The 13,460-nt window shown below is 45.7% G+C and overlaps 1 protein-coding gene across 1 annotated transcript in view; it reads right to left on the reverse strand.

Moving 5' to 3' along the window:
* Positions 1-13,460, reverse strand: part of MCC (MCC regulator of WNT signaling pathway) — a 392,112-nt gene that overhangs the window by 102,869 nt on the left and 275,783 nt on the right. Inside the window, 1 exon segment of the mRNA XM_028508357.2 lies at positions 893-1,006. Within this exon segment, the coding sequence (XP_028364158.1) occupies positions 893-1,006 (114 nt within the window).

Raw genomic sequence — 13,460 nt, forward strand, 5'->3', positions numbered from 1 at the left:
TATAATGATTTGTAAGTCTTAACGAATAAATGAACTTAGGCATAGAGTATCAAAAGCTGCTAACATCACAGAAAGCAAGACAACTGGACATTACGTGCTTCCCAGTGAAACAAACACCCTCTAATGTCGCGCCAAAGGGTCTGGACGTGAATCTGACTGAGCCTCTACATCCAGCTGCCAATCTGCAGGGAACACAGGGGCGGGGACCATGGTGAATGCACCATGCGTGTTCAGTCAGCAGCATCCAGACTGTGGGAAACTATAGGTCAAGTGGCCCGAATTTAACAGATTAATCATAGAGCAAACAGAGGAAAAACCTGTAAATTAAGAGATTCAAAGAAAACAGTTTTGTTTTTTTTAATCCTCACCCGAGGACATTTTTTCATTGCTTTTAGAGAGAGAGAACACTGATGTGAGAAAGAAACACTGGTTGGTTGTCTTCTGTAAGCATCCCAGCCAGGCACTGAACCTGCAACACATGTATGTGCTCTGACTGGGAATGGAGCCCACAACCTTTTGGTTAAGGGGAAAGATATGCCCCTTGTTCCAACAACTAGCCACACCACCCAGGGCAAAGAAAACAGTTTTTAAATGGGGAAAACTAAACTTCACTGTCTACGGACATCAGTGGGAAACTAAAGAAACAGGGAACATGATTATAAAAGTCATGACAGCCGTCACCTTCATGGGAGGGAAGGTGGGATTGGGATGACCGGCAAGTTCTGTTTGTGGGCTGGACAGTGGTTATGAGAATGTTTACTCATTAAGCTATCTTGCGTTTTGTGGGAATTTCTGTATCTTCTCTCTCTCTCTCTCTCTCTCTCTCTCACACACACACACACACACACACACACACACGTACGTGTGTTAAAAGTCTTCCCAGATCCCTTACCTGTGCCTTGGCCAACTTCTTTTCCAGAAGGTCCCGTTCCCGCTCCGTTTGCTGCAGGCGTTTATTAAGCTCTGCTATGTCTCCTTTTAGCGATGCCAGGGCTGCCAAGTGGAGCTGCGGCAACAGAAAGAAAGGAGTGCAAGGTTAGACTCTTTAGCAGAAACTCATTTCCTTCCTTTCATTCCCTGTAATTAGTGTGATCATATAAAAAATGTCTCATCTCAAATGGGACACCTTGGGTGCTATTAATCTCAAGGGACAAAGGGCATAAATCAGGTGCCTTACAGGAAGCTGGGTTGTATGATCACCCTAAACGTAACAAGAGAAAACTGTTCTGTATGGGCAATGAGACCTAATTTTGGATGGTCAAATCAGGGCAGCGAGCAAAGATCCTCATTCTAAGGGCTTTCCCTGAGTTCCTCAGCAAGGATGATATTAAGAGCTGGTGTGGGGCTGCCTGATTTTCAACCTAAGAAGCAAGGATAAGGCAGGGCCAACTTAGCTTTCACCTTTGGAAAAATATGAAAGTTTTATAGGGCAATTCAATTACTCACATTGATGTGTGGACGATAGACAAGGGGCTGAGTTTTAAGAAAAAATGGGAGTGCTCATTTCTTAAGATGGTCTCCTCTTAAAGGTGGCCTGGTAATATCCTTGCCAGCACATTCTTCCCCTCACTGTCCCCTCACCAGACCAGGCTGACTAGATGCTTCTGTGCTAGCAGGCCCTCTCTCAGGAGCAGAAACCAAGCAAGCATCCATCCAGATACCCTTCCCTGGCCAGTTCTCTCACATTAACTGGAGCTAGAAAGAACATTCTTTTTTTTTAAGCTTTTATTTATTTACTCTTAGAGAGAGGAGAAGTGGGGAGGGAGAAGGAGAGGGAGAGAGAGAAAGAGAGAGAAACATCAATGTGAGTACACTGATTGGTTGCTTCTTCATGCCCTCAACTAGAGACCTGGCCCACAACCCAGACACGTGCCCTGACTGGGAATTGAACTGGTGACCTTTTGGTTCGCAGGCCTGTGCTTAATCCACTGAGCCACACCAGCCAAGTCTAGAAAGAATATTTTTGACTGACAGATCTCAAAGTGGATGGGGAGGATTGGAAGAGATGAGCCAAAGAATATATATGCATATATATGCATAACCCACGGACACAGACAAAAATATGAAGGTGGGGGGAGGGGCAGGGCAAAGGGGTAAAAAGGGGGACATTGATAATAGAGTCAACAAGTAAAAAAAAAAAATGGTTTCCATCAGATTAACAAGGGGTAGGTACCATGCACTTCCGGGATCTCAAGTGCTCATCTTTCAAGTTCTGAACATTGAGCTTCAGCTGCACGTACACCTACGACATACAGACATGTCTTCTGGGGCTATCTCTAAGATCCATTCAAAACACTAATCCCAGAGCAATAGCACCTTTCAACCTTTGCTCTCTGAGTCACTACTTCTCATCCATCTCCGCTGCTGGGTGCCAGGTGGAGCTCAGACCATTCCTTAGCTGGATTCCACATTACATTTGGGTGACTGACTAGAATCAACAAACCATCCCTCTTTAGAGGTTTTTTTTTTTTTTAAAGCTTCTGCCAAGAGGGATTTAAAGTAAGGAGTGAGCAAATAAATGTGATCTTTAAAAAATGGACACAGTACAACAGTATGTAATTCAACTCTGAAGGTTTTAATTTCAGGTTTAGAAAGATGCCCTTTTCTGCAACCTGCTCCACGCACACTGCAAGCTGTTGGCTGGTAGGCTTGGGGGAGGGGCGTGGGAGGGAGGGAGAAGGAGATACAGAGCAGGGACTGGGGTTTCAAAGCAGTTGTTTATGTTAGACTATAACATAATAGCAGTGAAAGTGACTTCACTTAATTGCATCGGGGCTGCAAACCAGCAGATCAATAGCTGATGTGAAATCAGGAATGCTTGAAATTTAAAAAGGGAAATGTCAGGCAATCTGGTGGTGTTTGCCTTCTGATGCAGGGCTTGGGCCACTCAGAAAAGGTCACTTTGGGTTTCAGAAACAAGGTTTTTGATGAATTCTCAGCACAAATAGCACAGTGTTCCCATTGTACAATTGTTTTTAGGCTGCTTTGCTTCCCGTGTGGTGGAGAAGGACACAAATTCACTCCCTTAGCAGCCTAGGAACTGCCAGTCTGAGGATTTCCTCCGGCGTCAGGCACTGTGCCCTATTATACCATTATGTCAAGTCTTGGGAGAAGAGTCTCCACCTCACTTCTGGGGATGAGGATAAAATACACGGAGAGCTGAAACATTAGTTAAGAAATAAAGGAGTGGGAAGGAGGACCCTAACCGTGTTAACCTTGTTTCCTCCCTTCTAACATGTCCCCTCCTTCTGGGGGAAGGGTTGCCTGACGGGGTTGGGAAAGAATTAGGCAGAAAAGTTACCAGAGAAAGCTGTATACTCCACACTGCCCTCACGAACTGGGTCGGATGGGAAGACACCAGAGTAGTTATTTCCATCATGGTGCACGGCAGAGGGGGCCCAGGGTGGGCCCTTGCCACTGGGGACAGCACTGGGCGTGGCACAATAGCACCTTCTGGCCTCCTCGGCAGCAAGGCCCAAGGGATGAGCATTTGGGGAAAGTCCTTCACTTCCCTGGTTGGAAGATGCTTATTCATAAAGTCAGAGCGGACCAGTTGTTCTTCACCTTCCTTGGGTCACAGATTCCTTAGAATCTCTTAAATATGATGGACCCTTCTCCTACAGAAGAGGATAATTTGGGGTTCATGCATTTGTTTCACCCAATTACAGTGATAACACACTCTGGGATCTATCCATGAACCCCAAATTAAGAAACACCTGGACTAGATGCCAGCCCTGTGATCCCACCTAAGTTCTGCAGGCTGTCTCATACGTCATAACACGAAGTCTGAGTGAGGAACAGGTCCCGGCACCTTACAGCTCCCACTTCCGCATCTGCAGGTGAGTGACTGAAACCCGGAGATTAATTTGCTGACTCAGGGTCCCATGGATCTTGTAACACCAGGACCAAGGCCGCCAGTGCCCTTTCCTCACTACACAATGTTGTGCGTGCAGTAATTTTCAGGGTTTTTATGTGGATCACATTTTTACTTAAAATCATTCCCTCTATTAAAAAGTGAAACTGTAACAGAAAAATAAACCAGAAGGATAGCATTTTAAAGGTTAGTGGTAGCCTCTGGGTGGTTTCAAACTATTTTTGGATACTAAAGTATTTTTTTTTAAGGAAAAAGAAGTTTTTGTACTAAAGAAACAAAAGAGTTGAAATGGTATTTTCTGCACATTTAAGCTGCAGCATAAAAACTATAAAGGTTATTTTCCTTCCTCGCTGTATATCTTCTTTTTTTTTTATCAGCTTTTCTGAGAAGGTAAAATTTAAAAAATGAGGTAGAATATACACATGCCCCCTAATGATGTTACTGACAATTAGCAGAAACCACAAGAATGGGGGGTGGGGGAAGTTTGCCCACAAGTCACAAGATGTGCTGCTTGTGGGCGATGCCGCAAGTAGTATGACAGAGCCTGTGCACACAAGTACAGAGGTCTTTCTGCGTAATTCTTAAAAGGTGACAATGAATTTAAATCTCAGAAAGATACATTTACCAAAACAACCAAAATTGACAAATATCTCTAGTATAATAGGAAAATTATATATATATATATATATATATCATGTTGGGGGATCTTTTTACTTACATTCTGGTCCTCAGATCTCCAATTTGAGTAAAGCTTTAGATATATGAGTATGAACTATGAAGTGCCATTAAATGAAGATGTTCCACTGACCAAAGAGAAAGAAAACATATGATGTTTGGGGCCTATGCTAGTCTCTTCCCCAACATATTTCTCTCTACAGGCTCAGGAACCAGACCTTGATTTTCAGCTGGGCATACTGCAGCTCAGCTGAAGTGTCCTAGTCCTCAGCCTCCCTTGCAGTTGGAGCTAGATGTAGCCATGTGACAAAGTTCTGGCCAGTAAGATGTCATTAGTACTATTATGTGGGAGTTCTGGGAAAACCTTTTTGAAAGAGGTCCTGCCCTTTTTCTCTTCCTCCATTCTTGCCGCTTGGTACATTAATGTGATGGATGGGCTCCAGCCAGCATCTTGCTTCATGAAGATGAGCTCCACCTTCTAGGGAGCCGAAAGGGGTCTGACTCCCTAGTAGCCACCCTACCGCCTTTGGACTGCCTCACTCCAGACTTCTGGGACAGAGCAAGAAGAAACAGACCTCTGCTGTATGGGCCACCCTTATGTGGAGGTACTCTGACAAATGAAGTAGATTTAGTCCTAGTTTATAAAGAACCAGATACACCTGGGCTCAAATGTCATTTATGCCACTTACTGGTGGATTGCCTCCAGACAGTTTATTGAATCACTGTGCTGCAGGACTTATAAAGAAAAATCGAGATGGCATCCACAGTGTGATCAGCACGGTGACTGGAACCAGGGGAGCAATCCTCTTTTCTAGGCCAGTTTTAAGTCAACAAGTTTCACGTCAACAACCTTCTCAGACTAAGTCCCATCCAGGGGGTGAGAGGAGCATCCTGATGAATGAGTAACACGGTCCTGTCTCAGAGCACCTTACTTCCTGGTGGGTGTTGCCCAGACTGAGAGGTCACAGCTGCTTTGCTGGCTTCTACTGAGGTCCTAAGGTTTATCTGAAGGAGATGGCTGGCAAGGCTCTTAATTCTCTGTGAAATTTTAACCCGAGGCCTAAGCGAGGCTGGGAAGGGACCTTGACACTTCTGTACAAACCTGGGTCTAGTTCATGAAGGATATAAATCTGAATATGCCTCGTGTCGAGAGGTAAAAGGCACTGATTCCCTAGGCTGTTTTCAGCCCCGCTTCACATTCATTTTACCATGTGTATCCAAATGCAACTAAAGCACCTGGAAATTTGGCTGCAAGATAACTGTCAAAATGGTTGTTATTTTTGGACGAAACATTACTTGTCTAATATTTCATTGTTCAACTGGCTGCGAGGACAAGCTCAGTTGGCCTCTGACAGATAAAGTGTCCAGCTGCCTGGGGCCCAGGAGAGAAGCTAGCAGTGGCATTGTGACAGCCTCTCCCGCTGGTTCCTCTTGGGCTGAGTGGATACATGTCTTTCCTGGTACATATCAGCCACAAGAAAAAGGGCTTCACACTTCTTAAGATGCCCTTTTAAGCCAGCAGCCCAATGACTGATGAGCCCCAGGAACATCATTGAGTATTTATGGCAGTAAGGTGCTTCTCTGTCTTGCTCTGCTGGCAATAACAACAGCACACACATGCCAGCACAGTCCTGTTCACGCTGCACTCTCCTATGCATAGTCCCACTGGGCCATCACCATCACCCCACAGCTCCGTGGTCTGTGGGGAAGCTACGATTCCCAGCCGCTGAGGGACAAGTCCTCTTCCCCAAGGCCACAGCTGGTGAGGAAATGCAGGACCTGCATCTAGGCTGTCAAACTCTAAGCCTACCATGTTGCTCATCTTCCTGAAATTTTGCTCTGCTTTTTAACAGCACTGCCTTCAAAGGGACCGATGGCTTCCACAGCCATGCTGGAGACAGAGCAGTGAATTCATCCCTAGAGTCTCCATGAAGACAGGCCCCACAGGGCACTGACGGTGTGACCGCTGAGCTGGTCCTCTCTGCTCGGCTGGCAGGCAAGCTCACCTAGGCAAACTGTGCTTGTTCTCTTTCTCTCTCGTACTTACTCTGGCTCCTTGAACGGCATTCCTGTAAGCCATGCCATTCACTGCCAGGGTGCTCCTGTTTCCTTCCCACCCAGAGATGGTGGGAATTACCATTCAGCCCTGACAGAGCCGCTTGCCCTTCAGATACAACGGGCGGACAGTTTTGCTTATGTCTGAGTGATGACAGTGGGTAGTGACAACTTCTCTCATCTAGTGAACTGTTCTCTTCCTTAAAGGAGAAAAAGATACACCCAAACATGACCAAACCCATACTCTTGGCAGGTTCTACACTAAGTGCTTTCTACTCTTCACCTAATCCAACCAGCTGAAGAGTCCTACAGAAGAAAGGCGGTGGCAGATCCCCAGTGCCAGCTGCTCAGAACACTTTGAGAATCTAGTCAACTCAGTAATGATAAAAGTTATATTAATAGTTACCATTTGCTTAATTTAATGGGTGCTGGGGGCTTGGGATAAGCACAATTTCACACAGTATCTCATTCAGTCCTTTCCACAATGCTGTGAGACAGGTGTTATTACTTCCTTCTGACAAATGAGGAAACCAAGGCCCAGAGCAGGGATAGGAAATCAACCCAAGAACAGAAAACTAACAAACAGCAGAATAACTATTAACACACAGACGCTTCGTGCTCTGGTCATCTCTGCTACATGCTCACCAGCACTTCCAGCTCAACATGCCACTGCTCTCCCTCCTTGTGGGCTGTGGGTGCACCCGGCATGTGTGTGGGCAGGTGGAGGGGTGTGGGGCGGGAGGTCAGACGTGGGCAGTAGAGGAGACGTGGAGGTGGGGGAAGCGGAGAACAGAGACGGGGCAGGGCAGGCCCACTAGTAGCAGCGATGAAGCTTGGGGCTGGTGGCCAGCTCACTCAGTGTGATTTAGGGGATTCTCTTTAACTTCCTGTGAGTTTTCATCCTTTTCAGAAGGGTTTGTACCAAATGGCCCCATCCTGAGTTCTGTGCTTAGGGGGCTTTGCATGCTTTATCTGCTCACTGGTTCCAGAAAGGAGCTGCAGAATCTCACCAAACAAGGAAGCTTTGCTATGTAGAACTGATCAGCAAATATCTTATTTCCCTTGAAATTGAAAGCTCAGTCAGCATCACACACAAACTTATCACTGGCAAGGAAATTTGAGAATGTCTAGTCCAGTTTCCTTACTATAAAGACATGAAACAGACCCAGAGAAACAAAGCACATCAGATTCTGATTTCCTCCTTCCCTGTCCAGAGGATTCTACTCTCCCATATGGCAATCCAGGAGCTTCTGGGTAGTAAATAAATGTGTACGCGTATATCTCAGCCCCGTCCTTGGAAATAGCAAGAGACATCTGTACATGAGAAAACAGCCTTATTCAGCTTCCTCTCCAAGACTCCCTACACCCCAGGGGCTCTAATTCAGATACATAAAGAACAAAATCCACCTTGGCTGGTGTGGCTCAGTGGATTGAGCCCTGGCCTGCAAACCAAAAGGTCACCTGTTCAATTCCCAGTCAGGGCACATGCCGGGGGCCAGGTCCCGGGTTGGGTGTGTGCTAGAGGCGACCCATGGATGTTTCTCCCATACATCGATGTTTCCCTTTCTTTCACCCTTACTTCCCCTCTCTCTAAAAATAAATAAAGTGTTAAAAAAAGGAACATAATCCCCGGTAAAAGGGTAACGTTCCTTGCCAGATGGACACAATCAGGCTTGTTTAGTGGCTTCCAGGACTGGAACATTCCTGTTTACAGCGAGAATTCCTGCTAGGGGCCCCTGCTGAAAGAAAGGCTGATCATAGCCTTGAAACTTAAAATGCATGAAATATCACCTACAAGATTGCTCACAGTATGCAAATCACTTTTTGAAGCCCTGGATCAACTCTGAAAGCTTTGTCTTTCATTTTCCCCATCATTTCATTGAGAGGTAAGTGGTCCCTGGTTTTCTTTTTAAATCTACACTAAATTCAGTTGTTGAAAACAAGCACTCTAAGGCCCCTCCAGTATGGCAGCACCAGAATACAATCCATACAAGGAAAACTGACCCCAGCCCACTGTTCCTGTCACAGGTGATGCTGCCAACTCACAAAGCGCCACGCTATCAGCCCCTGGGCCCAACCCAAGGCAACTCTTTCCCTGCCTCAAATAAACGGTGGGGAGGTGACTCCCAAGGAGGGAGGTGACTTTCATGGATGGGGAGTCACCAAGACTGAGCACTGTGTGATTTGAAGATGACCCTCAGTCCCACCTCATCTGCAGATGTGTGCTTTCCTAAGTAGTAAGTTGTATAATTTTAATGGGAAATAATATTAGCTAGTACGTGGGTGCTTACTAGGTGCCAGCTGCTATATGAGGCATGTAATTCATTCTCAACTCTTCTTTACATAGCCTTATGAACTGGGTACAGTTTAACCCCAACTGAAAGAGGTAGGAATTGTCCAACTAATAAGTGGCAGAGCTAGAATGAAAGGCCAGGTCTGTCTAACCCCAGAACTGGTGAGTAACCGCCAGCCTCACGCTTTGCAACAGGGTGTCACACTCTTCCCAGATCTTTGCAGACGCCCAGGATACTGCTCAGACAGGAAGGTCTCAGAGGGTTCCTTTCATCAGAGGGAAAGTAGAATTGCAAAATTAGCATGGGGAAAAGGTATTATTTAAAATTCCCAACATTTTGAGAAACAGAACACCATTCAGTTGATATCAGATCCAGGAAGGAATCAAAGAAAAATTAATCTCCAGCTATTTCTGTGCCCTGTGAGAGAAAGTTAAAGAGGACAATACTGCAGTGGAAGTAAAAAAAAAAAAAAAAGCCCTTAATTATGCCAATTACATAGTACATGGGAGGAAGGGGCACCTTAGCTAAACATCTTAAAAAATAAAAGAAACCTAAATAGCCCTGACTGGTGTGGCTTAGTTGGTTGGGCATTGTCCTGCAAAGTGAAAGGTCGCCAGTTTGATTCCCAGTCAGGGCACGTGCCTGGGTTGCAGGTTCAGTCCCCAGTCAGGGGCTTGCACAAGAGGCTAGTGATTAAAGTTCACCTCCCTCTCTTTCTGCCTCTCATCCCGACTCAACTTAAAACAAAAATCCCTCTTAACAGGAGAACATTACATAAATTTTAAAATATGCTGTACAAATATTATAACACAATAATTGCTAGTAGGAATAAATAACTTGGTATTTTCCACTAACAAATAATTTCTTATTTTTTGTAGTGTTGTTTTCAAGGAAAACCAGGGTTACATGGGTATACAGGATATTTGTAAAGAAATGGAGGCAGAATAAAAACACTGCAATAAACCAGGAGCACCCACTTAAGTTTCAAGGTGGGCTGCATCCTAATGCCACATCATGAAGGAGATGAAGATGTAACAATTAAATCCTGCTAATCAGAGGACATGAATATTTCAGGGTGTGCTAAACACTGATGTGACCCCTGAGGCAGCAACTCCCACAGAGAATTGTATGAACAGGAGGAAGAGAGCTCCTGACGAGGCCTGCATTGTTCATAAATTTTTATATTGATCCAATTCAGCACGTATCGAATCCCCCATTCTAGAGAAACCAAGCACCTTTAATGGTGAAACAGTCAATAAACTCCGCTGATTAGGAAAGGCCACAGTATTTTACAGCAGCAGTGAGAGGACCCTTTTTTTAAACTGGATTGAGGACAATGTTTTTTCTTTGGGAAAATGACTGAAGACTTAATTTTGACTGTGCATGTGTGTACACATGAACATACATACATACATATATACATTTACATGTATTAACACACACATGTCCATATAAACGTTATACAAAAACTCATGGCACAGGCTTTCAGATTTAACTGCACTGCCAGCTCTGAAAACATACTTTAACACACACTATCTCATTTAAAGAAGGTCACTTCAACTGCTGATGCCGTAAATAAGCTCCCCGTGCATGAAGGCACAGGCAGCCGTGGCTTCGCCTTCCTCACCCCAGAGCTGCAGATGGCTCTGGGAGGCTGACACTGGCTGGCACCTCATCTGAAGGACCAGGGAGGGGTACAAGGTGCATGTTTGAAATCTGCTCTGTGTTCTCCCATCAGAGGGCCTGCTGACTGCTTCAGAGAACAGTGCGCTTAAACAGAAGAAAAGATCTGAATCTTCTTTCCTTTCCCCACCACCGAACCCAGTCAGTACTAGTCCCAAGCAGGATTCACATGCCCAGAAAAGGAAGAAGATGGGAGAGGGAGTAGAGGGAGGGAAAATGACGGGGGCTAATTCTTTAGTTAAGAGCACAGGCTGTATCACGATCACAGGACAGAAGTACAAACCCCAGTCTTGAGTGCCAGTTCAGCCCCGGGTAAGTTAAAATTTTCCCAGCCTCTGTTTACTCACCCTGTAAAATGGGAATAATGACTGTATGGAGTTGTGAATATTAAATGAACACACTGCAGGTAAATGACCTAACCACAGTGCTGCTGGGCAGAATGCTGGCCACCAGGACCATTATCACCTTAATTGTTATGGTCATCGAGCCATGCTTTGCCTACACTTTGCCTTGATTCAACACGTGCATTTGAATTAGCTGCTCTCTGCACCCGGGGCTGGGCCCGCAGGAAAGCGGGCGAGAGCATTCATGCTCAACAGCCTGGAGACTGCAAGTAGCCTCACACACAGTCTGCACCCCCAATTCCTGGCTCTCCCGTCACAAGGTGAGGGAGGTTCGAGCACCAAGTGGGACCTGTACTGTGACCCCAACAGGACTTACTGTAAGAAGTGTATCTAAACGGTAACACTCACCATAGGCAAGGATATGCACAAAGATTTGCTCATAATTGACAAATTAGTTGAATGAACTGTACGATATGCATAACATGCTATGTTGTCAACAAAAGAGAGACATATATGTAACAATTAACACAGTAATAATAACTTTCCTTTCGAATACTCCCTCAATTCGTTCAGCTTGCTTTCCTTTCGTCCCCACCAATACCTGGAACAAGTTTTCCTTTCCCCTAACCTCCCCTCTAGCCTTTTACTCCTTTTTCTTTTTACAACACTTATTACTACCTGAAGTATATCATACAGATTTTTGGTTGATTCATTCCCCCATGAGACTATGAGTTCCAGGAAGGCAGGCACGTCAAGAAACTGGGAAAATAGCCAATGAACAAGATGAATTGTGCCTGGCACACGGTGGAACTTCAGACAATATTTGTGGAACAGATAAATTTAGAAAATTAGAAATTTCAGATAAAAGAACTTACATTATTCTTACCCTACCATCTACAGATCACATCACTAGCAAATATGTTCAACATTTTTCTCATGTAAATAAAGTAGTTTATGTGAAACAATATGTTTAATACAGTCCTCTCTTCTATACTTCAAACTTTCCAAAGAATTCCCCTAAATCATAGCATCCCCTCTAAGTTGTCAAATCTCTACACGGGTGTCAAACTCCTTTTCACCAGGGGCCACATCAGCCTCCCAGTTGCCTTCAAAGGGCCAAATGTAATTTTAGGGCTGTATAAATGTAACTACTCCTTAACAGTTAAGCAGGAGATCAGTGCTGCTGCCAGGTAGACAGACACAAGGTGCTGAGCTGGATAAAACAAGGTGGAGGGTAGGATTTGGCCTGCGGGCTGTGTGTTTGCCACCTGTGCTCTGCAACAACCCTCCATTCTCCAGTGGCCCCTCAGGGATGTCAATGTCCTTTTGACAAGTGCTCCCAGGCACATCATGGCAGGTGAATTCTGCCCAGCACGCTTCCCACGTGCCAGGGGCCAGGACTTCCATGGGCTTTCACTGGATTCACAGCAAACAAGAGGGGTGCTATTATTACCTCATTTTGTAGTTAAAGAAACTGAGGCAGAGCCAGTTTTTCTAGTGCCCAACACCCAGAACTCCCAAGCTGACCTCTCCCACGCACCCCCACCGCACCTCATCACTGTGGGTATCCAGTCACACACTCGCAGGTCACACAATCTGGCGTGGGCCAAGGGAGCGAATCAGAGAAGGTAAGACTGCAGACTTGGACGGCACCCAGCACCAGATGGTTTATAGCAGCACTGCTCGAACTGGAAAAGCCACTGGTGTCAGAGTTTCAGTGAGATCCCTGCACTTGCTGTGGCAGTGCCTGGTGCTGGAAGGGAGGAGCGCTGGCAGGTGAAGGGCAGATGAACTCTGTGGCCACACAAACCCATAAAGACCCTGGCCCTGTAAGTGAGCCATTCACAAGTCAAAGCACGTGTGCCCCCCACCTCACCCGCCAGCAGCAGCCTGGCCAGGGCCCAGTAAGATTTCACAGTCCCTTGCCAGATCACGAAGAAGTCACAAGTGGGAATGAAAGCTGTAACACAAGCAAGTGAGCCACAGACTGGATGAAACTCTGTGGTGTGAGTTCAGCTCAACAGCCCTTTCTTGTGAGTGGCTCCTTCTCTCTCAGTGTTTCCTGCCCCCTTGGCCCAGAGAAGCCACAACACAATAACTCAGATAGGTGCGTTAACAACTCAGCATTATTTTATTAATAAACAAAGCCTCCCCCGCCCAAGGAACACTTTTTATCACATACTCCTTGCCAATTTTCTCTCGTATAAAGTGATTTATTCCCCTTTCCTGCCCCCCTCCATTTCACAGGCTAATTCTGAAATTAATAAAGTGCAAAAGGGTCATGGCAGAATTAACTCACTGACCCCAGATGGGGGAGCTGAGGCCAGCTTGAGGCCTCCATCTGTGAGTTGTTACAGGCCTCTTCTCCGACGCCCTCGGAAGAGAAGCAGCAGAAAGGATCACGAGGAGGCCACACCAGTGGGCTGATGAAAGAAATGTTCCTTTGGGTGCATGAGAGATCAGCTGTTTTGGACTTTCTCTACATGGAAGGAACTCCCGTGGGGAGGCATCTTCCAGCTGGTAACAGGTAGCTCC

This window comes from Phyllostomus discolor, chromosome 3, assembly GCF_004126475.2.
Source record: "Phyllostomus discolor isolate MPI-MPIP mPhyDis1 chromosome 3, mPhyDis1.pri.v3, whole genome shotgun sequence".
NCBI classification, from domain to species: Eukaryota; Metazoa; Chordata; class Mammalia; order Chiroptera; family Phyllostomidae; genus Phyllostomus; species Phyllostomus discolor.